General features: G+C 35.4%; 1 protein-coding gene across 1 annotated transcript in view; it reads left to right on the forward strand.

The window, feature by feature from the left end:
• LOC150098057 (uncharacterized) overlaps positions 1-16,031 on the forward strand; it is a 345,306-nt gene that overhangs the window by 306,102 nt on the left and 23,173 nt on the right. The window contains exon 23 of the mRNA XM_090406364.1: positions 6,208-6,362. Within this exon, the coding sequence (XP_090262490.1) occupies positions 6,208-6,362 (155 nt within the window). The remainder of the gene's footprint in view (positions 1-6,207; positions 6,363-16,031) is intronic.

The raw sequence follows: 16,031 nt of genomic DNA on the forward strand, positions 1-16,031 counted from the left end.
TTATTTTCCTCTCATTGTTCTTTCAACATATATGGCCAAAGAGATGTAGTTTCCTTTTGATTGTTTTCTTTTGGTTGTGTTCATCTGTAGATTTCCTCATTGCACTTTTTGTATCCAGCTTATTCTCAAGATCTTTCTGTAGCACTTCCTCTCAAATGCTAATATCCACCTTTCAGATTATCTCAGGGAGTACCCAGGCCTTGCATCCATAGAGCATGCTGCTGAAGATATAGGTTTCTATAATGTGCAGTTTAGTTTGCATCTTTATGGCTTGGCTCTTCCATATTTTGTCCATGGCTTTTGAAATAGGTGTTGCTCTGGCTGTTCTAATTTTTATCTCTTTTTTGGGGTCCAAGATATGTGAAGTGTTCCACATTTTTCAGTTAAAATCTGTCTATCGTAACTCTTTTCAGTAACTCCTGTTGTCCAAATATCATTGTTTTAGTTTTTTCAAAGTTGACATTTAGTCCATATCTTTTTTCCTTCTGTGTATAGTGTTTGCAATGTCTGTTCCAGCCTTACTGCATCTTCTTCAATCAGGACGATGTCATCTGCAAAGCAGAGGTAGTTTATTCTCATGCCATTTATTGAAATGTCTCCACCTTCTTCTTTAATCTTATCTAGTGTTCTTCCCAGATGTGTGATGAAGATAATTGGTGATATTGGGTCCCCTTGTCTTGTGCCTTGACTAGTGGCAAACCAATCTCCAGTCTCACCTGCTATCCTGATTTTTGCTTGTGCTTGGCTGTTTATATCTTTCATCAGGTGGATCAATTTATTGTCCACACCATAGTATTCCAAGACAGCCCATGTTATATTTTGGTCAATATTATCAAATGCTTTTTGGAAGTTCACGAAACAGCAATATATCGTTTTGTTCTTTCTTCGAGCTTTCTCTGCTATTAGTCTTAGTGTGAGTATTTGTTGCACTGTACTTCGATCTTTTCGAAATCTGGCTTGCTCATCAGGAAGATGTGCCTCCATATGACCCTTCAGGCGTTCTGTTAGTATTTTCATCAGCACTTTGCCAAGATGACTCATTAATGCAATAGTTCTGTAATTGGTGCTTTCTAAAGCACTGCCTTTTTATGAAGAACAATCAAGACCGGATTTTTCCACTCTTTGGGGGCATACCCTGATCTCCATATTTCATTACACAGCTTATGCATTTCTTTTATAATTGATTCTCCCCCATATTTTAGCATCTCGCCTATTATGTTGTGATCTTCAGGACTGTTGTTGTTCTCGATGTTTTATAGCCTTAGTCACCTCCTCTTCCAAGATGTCATTTTCAAAGGCATCCAACATACTAAATATTTTATTAGTTAGATGGGAATGTTTTTTTGTGCTTAAAATTGTGTACATTGTAACTATACTATCCCTAATGAAATGTACAGTTGACCCTCGAAGAATGTGGGTTTGAACTGCACGGTTCCACTTATATGTGAATTTTTTTTAATTAATATATTGGGAATTTTTTTGAGATTTGCGACAGTTTAAAATACCCATAGATAAACCGTGTAGCCTAGAAATATCAAAAACATTAAGAAAAAGTTAGGTTGTCATGAATGCATAGAATATATGTAGATACTAGTCTTTTTGATCATTTACTACCATAAAGTATACACAAATCTATTATAAAAAAAAGTTAAAATTTATCAAAACTTACACACAAACATACCATTTTCTCCAATTAATGTCATCCTTCCATAATCATTCTTTATTTTTTTGTTGGCTATGTATCAAAAGAACTCCCTAGGATTCTTTTTGGCTTCACCCTTCCATAATCATTATTTTCTTTGGTGGCTACATATCAACTTCACTTTTGCTACCCTTACCAACCAAATCACCCTCCTTGCCTGGTCTTTGTAATCCTCATGGAATTAGTTATTACCACTTCTCTTATGCTGCCTCCATAAAGCCTTTTTTCTCTATATCACATGCTTAATTCTCATCATTCATCCATTTACACCAACCTTATTTAACTTTCTGACCCTTGGAATACATTTAGACATTGCTTCTACTAGATAGTTCTTGAATATCCCCCAAGCTGCATTGATCTCTTTTCCAGATAACTCCTCATTCCATGCTACATCTGCCTCCTGAGCTCTTCATAATCACCAGCCTTGTAGTTTCACATATACCTTTTTTTCACAGAGGTTCTCACACTGCTGGCAACCACCCAGGTAATCACTTCATGGTTACTCTCACCAACTGGAGGGTGATTTAACACCTAATTTTCTCTGTATTATGTCTATGTAGTTTCAGAAATTGGCTTCATTGCCCCAGTCTGAATAAAAATGATGGATTAAAGATATCCTTATCCATGGATGTATACATACATCCCATCCTTAAACAATAGTGGTTTTAATAAATATAATTTTAATTTGTTTTAAAAAATGTTGGGACTGAAAAACACCTGCAACCATGCAATGCCTCTGTCAATGTGTGTAGCTCACACATTCTCATTATTGAATCTTCACTCTTCGCTTTGTAACGTATGTATGCTTGTTTAGTCTGATTTTTATACTGATGATGCCCTTGATACTTGTACAAAAATTCTACAGAATAAATTATCTCACTAAGTCTCCATGGTTTATTATTGTGCCAATTATGCATTCCTTTTTCTTTTGAAATAGAATAAAACTTTAAATTAATAATAATAGAAATCTGTTGAGAACAGCTGAAGTTTGTTAAAGGATGATCTTATTTCAGTAATCTGGTTCCATTTTATACACTGGTGTCAAAGCTAAGGATGAACTACATTTTTACCTGTATATGAAAAAATTTTCATATACACAACCAAATGTGAATGTTAATTTGTTGCCAGCATACTAATAAATTATATTACACAAAAAATGTATTATAAATTTCATACAAATTAAATTGCAATACGTTTTTGGCAAAAGTTATAAATTTCCTAACGATGCAGTTAAGAAATTAGTGTTACAGAAAACTATGCAGAGAGACATTTCAGTATGGAATATGTCCACCCGAACTGCAATGCAGCTCTCACAATGTCATACCATGCTTATCACCAAGTGATTCAGGAGTTCTTGAGGCACTCCTCCTCCTTCAGAACAAGAATAAGGCCTTGTTCTTGTTCTGAAGGAGGGAAATTTCAAGCAGTAATATTAGTGTCTCCCTATTGCATCCCAGACATGTTCTGTGGGATTGAGATCTGGGCAGCATGCTGGCCACTCGATTCGATTAATATTCTCGGTATCCAGTGCTCATGTATGATGTAGTGTGGCATTGTCATCCATAAAAAGTTATTCTTTTCCTACAGCACAACAGAACAATCAAATATGACATTGAAGAAATTCGTTACAATATCGTTCACCAGTCATAGTTCCTTTTTCCAGCACTTGTAGCTCGGTGTATCCGTTAAGCATAGTGCCTCTCCACACCATGACCTCAGCACTGCCTTATCTATCTCTTTTGAGATTATTCTTCATTTCATCTTCCTTTTACCCTCTTTTACCTTACGGTGCCGAGAATTTATTAATCATCGGACCTCAAACCGTTCATTGCCCCAGGATAAGATGGTCAGCCCTACACCCTGGTGTATCGTATGTCCTGTAGTGTTGAGTTCTCAAGGTCGGTTTGCCTGCTTTGCGGAATGAAAAACCCTAGGATAAACTGGGGAAAAAACCTTACTGTCCATGCCCAAGACCAGCTAACTTGGCTATGGCTGAGGAAGATCCTTCAGCTCCTCATGTCACCAACAGGAATTGAACCTAGGACACTCCTTCCTCAGGCATATGGTTGTGAAGTGCACAGCCACTAGGCTAACCATGCAGACGAGAATATTCTTGTGATGTTGAAAGTTTTTCCACTTGGTCATATTATAAATTAAAGTTGCCAAGAAATCATTCTTGATTTCATCTTTTATCCAAGTGTAAGCAAACAAAGTTTGCACATGAAGTAACTTCATGAAAGGGCAACTGATTATATAGAAGCTAATGACTTCATGTAAATTGCCTTAGTATCCCATAATGCCATGCACATATCCTTACGGACATGTATAATGCTATGCATTATGGAAAGGAGACTTGAAGTGGCTACAGCCATGTTTTGTCACTACAGCTGAGGGTACTTTGCTGTAGTGTAAGTAAGTTTCTTTCTCCTCTCCACTCTTCCCACAGGCAGTGAGAGTGATACACTCAATCACATATCAAACCTGCTGTCTCTAATCCAGAGGATTTTAATAATGAAGTGTGACACCTTTGGCTACTTGTATATGGAAGTATGACTTCTACGTTACTTCAATCTTGATATTACTTCTGGGTCTGGCTCCCACTGATGAGACCTCAATAAGGTCAAAACTGGTTTGGGTAGTGGCCCTTCCCATAATGCATAGCATTATACATGTCTGTAAGAATGTGCATTGTATTATGGAATACTAAGGCAAATGATGTGAAGTCATTAGCCTCTATATATGAGTTACTCTGTCATGCACAAACTCTTTGTTTGCTTATACTTGGATAAAGGATGAAACCAAGAATATAATTTCTTGGCATCTTTAATTTATTCTTGCGATGGTAAACCAAACTGCACCACTTTCATGCCAGATCAAGTGTCATCTAGAATCGGAGGAAAGACCAAAATGACTCATCTGTAAAGAATATGTTAGCCCATTGGTGTCTTGTCCAATTTTTAATGGATACAACACCACTGAAAGCATGCTCTATGATGTGCTGCGGATAAAGGGATGCAGACTACAGGCCTTCTCTGGTGTATAGGCCTACTTGTCACAACTGACTTGCAAGCTGACTTGCCGTGGTGCATCAATTACGTTTTGCTGTTATCAAAAAATTTGTTTCTGCTCAGTGGTAGAGTGAGGGCGACCTCTTAGCAGGATATCATACTGAGGATGTAGATGTAGAATAAGTGATTTGTACCATTATATAATACTGATCATGCTACATTAAGATTTTTTTTTTTCAGATAATTTCTGAATGTCTACATGATAGAGAATTGCTGATGAAGTGCGTCCAAAGTTTATATCATTTTCCTTGTTAAGTGTCAAATGTTGACTATGTGAATAGGTTGAGAATCTGGCTTTATAGAGCTTGGCGTTTCAGGATAAAGTTTTGTGTTTGTGGAGAGTAGCATGTGCACTGAATGTTGCCAGAGTGGATATCAAATGCATTGGCATTTGAAGGGATTCAAATTGAAACATGGATGGTATTATAATTTGCTGACAGAAAAAAATCTAATTTTGTCAATGAGAGTAAAGAATTTTTTTTTTTTTTTTTTTATCCACATAGTTTTTGCTCACACTTGGATAAAGGATTAAACTAAATTTATTATATTCTAACCAAGTGAAAAACAAACGTTCAACATCTTTCTCTAAATCCAGAGTAATTTATTAAAAAGGTGGCACACCATTTTGCAACTCCTATAGGTAGAGATGACCTTGCTAATGCTTCTGACTGGTATCTCCACTTGGGCCTGGCTCCCACTGAAGAGACCTCAATAAAGGTCAAAACTAGTCTGGGTAGTGGCTCTTCCCTTAATGCATAACATTAGACATATCTGCAAGGAGATGTGTTTTGCATTATGGGAGATACTGAGATAGGAGTGTTGGTAGCTTGCTCCACCTTTGCAAGGAGTCGCCCAGGTATTGCACCACCTTACCCCAGTCCTGAAGATACTTCCAGGCGCAAACTTTGTTTGCTCACACTTGGATAAAGGATTAAACTAAATTTATTATAAAGAATTTTTCATCCAAACTGAATTGTTTCGACATTATAAGGCACTATTATTTGCATGTGAATTAGAAAAAAAAAATTGAAATTAGATATTTACACATATGTAAAATGAAATATGCACTTAGCTGTAGTAGCTATACTAGGAATTTCATTCTTAGTACAGTTGCATGCCAAATGCATATTTTATTTTACATATCTATAAATATCTATCTAGTTTCCATTTCTTTTCTAATTCACATGCAAATAATAGTGCCTTATAATGCAGAAAGAATTCAGTTTGGATAATGGCATGCAACTATACTAGGAACGAAATTCCTGGTATGGTTGCATGCCAGTTAAAAAAATTTTTTGCACTACTAACACAATAGTTTGTTTAGTTTATTGCATACTTTCTTTTTGGTTGCACTATATTTTTATTATGAAATTTTACATTTAATAACTTAAACATTTGGTTCACATTACCTTTACCATGAATTAATTGGTTTTTCAGGAATCTTCATATTTATGATGGCCCATCAGTGAGATACAGATTATTAAATCTCTCCACTCCATTCGTTTTGAGTAGGAATAATTCTCTGGTGATTGTTTACAATTCCACTTCCATGAACAATAATCACAGTTTTGTGATATCTTCACAGGCACAAGGTAGGGCTCAGTACTTATTTTTGTTATTTGCATTCATTCTAGAAAATGCAGTTAAGAGACAATAAAGAATACCTAGATTCTGGCAGAATTACATATTTATGTTGGATAATAAGATCAATACTGAATCGAAATTTATCAGTATTCATTCATATATTTTCCTTAACATTAGCATACGATAAAGTTTACACTTCAAGTATCTTCATGACTAGTAATGAGTGCTGACTTCACAATTTACACTTTTCCCACAATGCAGCACTTCCTAGGCAGTGAAGTATGTTATAGGAGTCATTAAGGTACTTTATATATGTAGAAAGTATTTTACCTTGGGTATAATAAATGTTAAGAATACCAAGTAAATTTTTTAAACCTGGTTTTACTCCATTTCCCAAATAAGCAAACAGACAAAAAGTCAAGTTTGCACCTGCAATTGATGCAAGTCTAACTGATCCTACAGATAGTGCAAGACCAGGGCAACTCGTGGTAAAGGTGGGGCAAGCTCCGATCACTAATCTTAATATTTACCCTTAATGCCAAAACACATCGCCAAGAAGGGGATGTATGATGTTTTGTATTAAAGGCAAGGGGCCACTTGCCTTTAATACAAAACATCATACATCCCCTTCTTGGCGATGTGTTTTGGCATTAAGGGTAAATATTAAGATTAGTGATCGGAGCTTGCCCCACCTTTACCACGAGTTGCCCTGGTCTTGCACTATCTGTAGGATCAGTTAGACTTGCATCAATTGCAGGTGCAAACTTGTCTGTTTGCTTACTTGGGAAATGGAGTAAAACCAGGTTTAAAAAATTTACTTGGTATTCTTAACATATATATATATATATATATATATATAAACTCTTATTGTTTGCTTACACTAATGTGAAATATGAATGACTACTGTTTACTAAGTTTGATATACTATATCAAATTAAGCAGAATAACAACATAAAGTGAACTCCTGTAATAGCAAATTCATAAAGACCAAAGGTATTCAGAATAGTATTGTATCTTTTCAGCATAAGTCAGGACTTTTTTTTTTATGTTGCTAAACCTTCAGTTGTGGCTAGAACTTTAAATTTTCATCTAAACATTGCATCGGTCAGGTAGCTATTCAGTAATGCTTAAATTATACATAGCAAATCACATAATATTTGGCTGTGTAATAATTACTCAGTACCAAGCATATGGTATGAGCTAAATAATTAAGCTACTGCTAGGTGACATATTGTGTGACCTAGCAGTAGTCTAAAATTCATGTTGGAATACTATTTCTCTGTGTTACAAGTAGAGTTCTCTTCTTCCATCACCTCCATACACACACAAGGTATACAAATACCTAATCTTCTGAAAAATACTGGGTGTTCATTTTGCTGCAAAGATAAGTGTCACTGAACATTGTTCCATTTAATACTTAATGGTACAAGTATACAAACATCGTTACAAGAATAAAATTAAATAGGATTATTTATTTTAAAAGAAAAATATACAAACAAACTTACTTTGGACTGAGTGATTTCTACCCCCCCCCTTCCTTTACCAGTTTGTATATAGAACGCTTCAAGAACGAAGCATTTATTTGCTATGGAAATATTTATTCCCCATTCTGCTTTAAATAATTGTCTATGGCTTCATTCTCTAAGAATGTGCCAAAGCTATACAGGAAAAAGAAAATTAGGCATACTGCAATTGACTTTCACTAAAATCTACATTTCTTTTTTTATATACTAAAGCTCACAGTCACTGAAAGCAAATTGTCAATGCATCGAAAACTGATATTGAAAGTCTAAAAGCAGGAAACTTGCATCGTATCAAAATGGCAGTCATACTTTCTGGTCTTTTTTCCACTGGTGTTGGCTTGTAAATTTTGTGTAACTATACTACCCCCACTACTTTTACTCCTGAATGGTACATTGTCACAGAAAGCCTCATTGCTTTTTTCTTTTCCTTTAATTTTTGCATAGATGATCTTGAGAGTTGTCCTACCATTTGGTGTCCTTTTTTTGCAAGAAAGTGAGCACAAATATTTTGTTCAGACTGGATATCAAAAAGTCTAGTGCTGATTTCTAAAGTCTGAAAATTTGCCCATATTCAACCCATTCCTAAGAAATATGACATCTAATTACTGTGTAGTCTCACTCACTCCATTTATTTCTAAAGTAATGGAGAAAAACCATTAATACTTATCTAAGTTACCTTAAAGTCTCTCAACTAATAAATGGTCAGAAGTGTGAATTGTGCCACGGTCAGTCAGGTCTTCTTAAGAGATAATTACTTGAAATAGTATGTAATGGAGGAGACCTGGGGATTCGAGGATGTTGTCTGGTCATAGGATCATAAGATCTGTCCATAAGGTGGCCACATTGTCTCCAGCTAGGGGATTGGCATTGGAGGTTGTGAAATGTGGAAATTTCAATTAAGAATGGGTATACAGTAATCCCTCAATTAATGCGCCCCCAATTAGTGTGTCATTTTTTTTTCGATACCCAAATTCGATTAGTGCGCCTATATACATCTTAAAAATAAATGTTACAGATTTTAAAAATTTTCTATCTACACATTTTTATGGCTAATTATTTTAAAAAAATCACTCACCAGAATGAAATAGTTTAGTTACCAATTTTAAACATTTTACAAAGTAATTTTTCATGGCATATTACCGCCAAAAATTTATATCATCTGCTATAGTATGCCCACAGATTCGAGACCCTTCGACACTTCTGAGCATGTCACAAAAAGGAGAATTCATTCTGATAATAGAGTAATCAATCCGGCTTCTGGGATGAGTTGTTTATTATTATGTTGGAAAATTAACTTCTCTTTTATGATCATTGTAGTTTTTAAAGTGGTAACTATTTTGCTTGTATTGATGATACTTGTACTGATGTGACAAGAACTGATGTCAGAATAGAAGTTGATACATTCAAAGTACTTTGATATTGCATAATTTCATAGAATGCAAATATTCTAATTATGAGATTGCACAAAGGAATTGCTATTCCTTTTCACATTCTAGGTAAAGTCCAGTCCTGGGAGTGGAAGGGGGAGGGTAGGGACAGAATAATTTCTTGGTATAAAAGAGGCTCTGAGAGACTGCAGTAGCAAATTACAGACTAATCAATATCTCAAGATTGATGGTAAAAGTATTGAAAAAGTTCATCAAAGACGGAAATAAGGAATGGGTGTATAAGAATGATAATCTGTGTGGGGGGAAAACATGGCTTTTGGAAGAGTAGGTCATGCCTTCATAATTTACACTTTTTTGTAATATTCACAGTTGGGTTGGATAAAGTGAATGGCTCCATGATGGTACTGCTTTATTTTCCAAAAGCGTTTGACATAATACCACATGTAACTCGGTTACACAAATTGGAATGGATATTGGCGATATGGTTAGCTGTTGGACAGATACCTAAGAGTAACATGTAGGAACATATGCTAATCTTGATTGCAACAGAATCCAGGAAAAAGCAGGTAACTAGTGGTGTACTGCAAGGTACTGTGCTTGGAATACTTCTGTTTATCCACCCAAATGGCTGCACAGATAAAATATATAAAAAAATATGCTTTTTATCCATATCATGTCTATATTGCCAGCAAAGTTTGTCGAATGGTGGAACCTCTGCTACTAATGGCTCATGCAAAAAGTTAAGCAAGTTTGAGCGTGGTTAGTAGTTGGAAGGGATCGGTCGTTCGATGCTTTTGACACACTCTCCCTCGAGTCTTTGGACCCCCTGGAGGTGTCACATAATCATAATAATATCCAACGGTTATATTTACTTCAATGGAAACTTCTCATCCATGTAATTATGGATGTATATATATATATATATATATATATATATATATACACCAAAGATGGTATGATGGTTAATTTGTACATAAATGATATATGGAATGATTTCAAAGGAAATATTCAGCTGTTTGCTGATGATGCAAAATTGCATAGCATAATTATTAATTAATTATATAGCAGGATGATTTGAATAGGCTGGCAGGTTAGGCAAAAGATAATGGATACCAGTGTAATGTAGAAAAATGTAAAGTTATTATGTGATTTGCAATGAAAAGATTCCAAGCTATGTACTGCATTGATGGAACTATACTCCAGGAAATTAATAAATCTAGGGATGTTGGTAGATAGTTGAAATTCCAAATGCCCATTACTCAGGTGGTCAAGTTAGGATTACTTTGTTATTCAAGAACATGCTAACAAATAGAGATAAGAAAGTTTTCATTCCTTTTTATAAGGCCTTGATATAGCCACATCTGGATTACTGTACTGAAGTCACATCCTGGAAATTAAGGGTGTGGAATAAGGCATAGTTTTTAGTGAAGATTGCAAATGAAATAAATAAATAATAGCACACATAAAGCTATGAAAAGCCAGTTGAATAAATTAATATGGAAACGAGAGAGAAATCATTCAAAAGATCAAGACATCAGCATATAAGAGTGTTCAAACCAATTTTAATATATGGGTATGAGAATTGAGTTAGAAATAAAACAGCTGATCACAGATCATGATACAGACATGAGATTCATTTCTATAAAATTATGCAGACTATAACTGTGTTAAGAATAATTACGTTAATTTCCTGACATTTCGACCTTCATATTAAAGTAATTATCTGGAGTACACACACACATATATATAGAGAGAGAGAGAGAGACAAGCTATATTAAATTGCAAACAGTATGCCAGCATGACAATAATTTGATCAACTATTATTCTACTGGCTTGACCTCTAGTGGAGGGGGGGGGAGGAACCGACATCAAATTCATACTGATACTTTTAATACAGCAATAGTGGTGGCCTAATCAATAATTTAACATCCATCTTAAGGCTAAGATCCTGGATTGATAGTCCTAATTATAATTTAAAACGAACACTTAAAACTAAAGATTATGTGGGTAGAATATGGGCCATCTATATTCTTGGGATTTTTAAACCATCATTATTGTTAAGATTAGAGTGATTGATAAGAATTTAACAGGCCTCTTTTAAACTTACATCCATATTTTTTAGCAGCAGTACCTTCCTTTCTTTCACCATGGGTGAACGTAACACCCATGGTGAAAGACTGTTGGAATTTGCCCTTGCTAACAGATTAGTTATTACCAATACCTGCTTCCAGAAACATCCACAGCGGACCTATACTTGGACATCCAACATTGATAGGTCAAGTCACCGGATTGATTACATCCTGGCTCTCCAGCAGTGGAAGACTAGCATCTCTGATGTGCATACTTGTCCTGGAGCAGATTGTGGTACAGACCATCAGCTGGTAAGAGCCAAAGTAAGACTAAGACTCTGAAAACTTCCAGGTCAGGCACATTCCACTAGCTTGGATGTTAGAGTAATTCCTAGTGGATTCACAGAAGAAACATCAACTCGGCTGGATGATTTTTTGGAGACCAATGAGGAAATCTCACCAGAAATGCTTTGGGAAGGAGTCAAGATAATACAGGCTACAGCGAAGACGTATCTCAGCCCAATAAGAAAACCAAGAGACCCATGGATATCAGATTCAACACGGGAACTAATCAAAAGAAGGCAGTTGGAAAAACAAAGTAACACAGGGACAGAAGAATATAAGAGATTACATAGAGAAATCAGAAGAGCCATCAAGCAAGATAAGGAAAAGTTCTATACTAATAAATGTGAAGAAATAGAGTTCCAGATGAGAAGGCATAATTATAAAAGGATGTTTTATTTAGTTCGTGACTTAAAGCACAAGTTCAAGCCTAAATTGAATGTCATCAAAGACAGGAATGGATCATTACTAACAGAAGAGCTGGAAATCAAAAACAGATGGAAAGAATACTGTGAGGAACTGTACAGCAGAGTGGATAAAGAAAATGTGGAGTCCTCCCACCAAGAAAATTTTGATTTGGAACCTCCTTCACTTAGGCATGAAGTTGAAAGAGCAGTTAAGCAGCTCAACAGCAATAATGTCCCAGGTGCAGATGAAATCCCAGCAGAGTTAATTAAGGCCACAGGGGATGGAGGATAAGAGTGTTTCATAGATTGATTACAAGGATATGGGAGACAGGATCATGGCCTAGAGACTGGAAGCAGTCAGTTTTCATACCACTACACAAGAAAGGTGATATGAAGACATGCAAGAATTATAGAACTATTACTTTGATATCTCATGCAAGCAAAATTTCATTAAAGATCATGCTAAATAGGATTGAGGACAAAATTGAGGCAGAGATGCCCAAGGAACAAGCAGGTTTTAGGAAAGGTAGGGGCACCAGAGATCAGATCCTTTGCCTTAGACAGATCATAGAAAAATATAAAGAATTCAGACTCCCTCTGGTAATGTGTTTCTTAGACTACTCTAAAGCTTTTGACTGTGTTGAGCATGTAAAACTGTGGGGAGTAATGAAAAGACTGGGTTTTCCTCAACACACTATCAGGTTGATAGCCAACTTGTATAAGGAGCAAGAAGCCACAGTAAGAACAGGTGTTGGATTGACTGACTGGCTTCAAGTTGGAAAAGGAGTTAGACAAGGATGTTTACTTTCTCCTCACTTGTTTAGTATATATACAGAGGACATCGTGTGTGAAGCATTGGATTACTGATCAATCAAACTGATCAATCTACCTCCTGATAGGAGGTAGATTGATCAGTAATCTGAGGTATGCTGATGATACAGTACTCCGTTGTAATGACATGGAAGATCTAGGACTAATTCTTGACAAAGTTAACAAGATCAGTAATAACAGAGGACTTCAACTCAATTCTAGCAAGACAAAGATCATGGTTCTCAAAGGAAAAACAAACAGAGAAGCTCTTGAGAAACAAATGTATCTTAATGGAGAAAGAATTGAGGAAGTCAGCAAGTTTGAGTACCTGGGATCCATTATTAATGTGAAGAATTGCTGTTCAGAAGATGTCAGAAAAAGGTTAGGAATGGCTAAAACAACAGTCAGAGACCTGTCTAAAATCTGGAAGGATGGATCTATCTCCATGGGAACAAAGTTGAGGATTTTAGATGCAGTTGTTTTTCCAACAGCGACTTATGGATGCGACTTGGAACCTAAAGAAGTCAGATAAGAAATGGATATCTGCTTTTGAGATGTGGTGTTACAGAAGGCTGTTGAGGATATTATACTGAAAGGCATACAAATGAATGGGTGTTAGAAAAGATTAATAGAGCTTTAAGGCTCCTTAAGGATATTGACAGAAGAAAGTTAAAATATTTTGGACACATAGCAAGGATGGAAGGAGGACTTCTCAGAACAGTAATAGAAGGTAAAGTTCCTGGAAAAAGAGGCAGGGGTAGACCATCAATGAGATGGATGGATGGCGTGTGTGGAGTGACTGATCTTCAGAGAGTTGAGGCTGCCAGAAGGGCAAACAACAGGACTACATGGCGAGGCCTAGTGCGGAACAACATCGAGCATCGGAGTGACCATACGGCATCTGTAGATGCCCAGTGAACACAGACAGACTTCGCTCCATAATAAGTTTTCTTTTATTTTCTGGGACTTTTTAAAACAAAATCCGATTTCATGACTATTTTCCTTAAAGTTTCTCTTTTCCAAGGAAAATTAATTTTTTCTTTAAGCACAGGAATCAATTTCCTAACAGTTGGCACTCTTTTCTCGACCATGTAAATTTCGTGAATAGTTCTTCTTATAACATCTACATCAAAATCATTCAAAGCTACGGTTTCAATAGTTTTCTTTCTCTGGCGTTTTTTTAAGAAGATTTAAATTTTGGCTTACTTTCACCTTTTGATTCCCTACGAATTCTTTTAACAGTCGACTCCGATATGCCTGCACTGGCACGTTTTATGACTCGAGAAAGGGGAACAAGGAGACAGCTTTCTGACGATTCTTTTTCGCAGAATGTCAGCTCATTTTTCAGTATTCTTTTGCAAGAGCTATTGAAACGTTTAACAACAGAACTTGTTGAATGTACTGGATCCATCATACAAATTAATAATAAAAAAATGCAAAAAAAAAAAAAAAAGCGACAACAAAAATCAAGTTAGTGCTAGTACAACGACAGACAAGAAAGCACGTGATTTCGCATGTTGGCGACCAATTCACACATCCTTCATTTCTTTCTCCCCTTCAGCATGAATCAACTATTCTTGGCAAAATGCCAAGGAGAGACCTACAAATGGTGGGTGAACTATACCACATAAGTTAGTGTACAAGCTGCAGATAATGGAAATAGTATATTGGTTAGATGGATCAGAGATTGGCTCTCTGAACGATCCCAGCAAGTTGTGTATGATGGAGCAGTTTCAAAAGAAAAGGGTAAACCAGTGGCATACCCCCAAGGGTTCTGTTTTTGTGCCCCCTGTGTTTAACTTGTTTGTAAATGAGATATGTGGACTGGAGATCTTCAGTTTACTAATGATGCAAATTTGGGGAGAATTATGAATTGCACTATTGATGTTAATTTCCTTTGGGAAGATTTGAATAGACTTTTGACTTGGACAAAGGAGTGGGGTTGCAGTGTCAATATTAATAAGTGTATGGTGTTGCATTTTGGAGTGAAAAAATATGAGCCTCGGTACTATAATTGATAGTGCTGTTCTGTAGGAAGTGGATGAGATTCGAGATTTGGGAGTGATGGTTGACAGTAGACTGAAGTTCAGAAAGCATGTTGCAAAGACTGCACATCATAGTTCCACTATGATCAAATTCCATTTTATCATAGTGGAACTATGATAAATAAATATATTACTAAAACTAATATTATATTAATTTAATATAATAATTATATTATAATGATATTAATAAAACTAAGACAGAAACACATATTGCATTTATTGACTTTAAAAAAGCATTTGACAAAGTTAAAAGAAATATATTATTTAACATATTAAAAGAAAGACAAATACCACATAATATCCTAAAAGCTATCACGAGTATATATGAAAATAATCAAATACAAATAAGATTAAATCATGAGCTATCATATACGAGAGATAAACCAAGGGGTCCGACAGGGATGTCCTCTCCCAGCAACTCTTTTTAATATCTACTTAAATGAAATAATAATAAAATGGAATAAAAATTTACATCAAGGAATTAAACTTTCTCCTACAGTAAACTTACACTCTCCTCTTTTGCCGACGACCAAATAATAATTACAAATTCTGAAGATAAACTACAGAAAGCTATTTTAGATCTAAATGAGATATCCAAAGATTATGGTATAATAACAGAAAAATCAAAAAAGTATGGCCTTTAAAGGACAAGATCCAGCAAGAACTAAAATAGAACAGGTGAATTCATTTAACTACCTAGGATGTACGATCACATATGAAAATGAAAAAGATATAAATGTAAAAATCACAAAATATTTAAAAATAACAGGTGTAATTAACTTTATATTTAAACCAAACCTAGTTCAAAAACAAACCAGACTAAAAGTATACAATACGTTAGCCCTGCCAGTCTTAATGTATGGAAGCGAAATCTGGACAATAAAACAAAAAGACAAACAAAGATTAACAACAGCAGAAATGAAGTTTATGAGAAAAACTGCAAAGTATACCCTATTTGATCACAAAAGAAATGAAGAAATTATGAAAGAATTAAACCAAGAACCAGTAATAGAAAAAATTAAAAAATTTTAACATAAATGGATGGAACACGTTCAAAGAATGAAAACAGAAAGATTACGAAAACAAGCCTTAA

Source organism: Typopeltis vanoorti, chromosome 16 (assembly GCF_054136105.1).
Source record: "Typopeltis vanoorti isolate ZY-2024b chromosome 16, IOZ_Tvanoo_1.0, whole genome shotgun sequence".
NCBI classification, from domain to species: domain Eukaryota; kingdom Metazoa; phylum Arthropoda; class Arachnida; order Uropygi; family Thelyphonidae; genus Typopeltis; species Typopeltis vanoorti.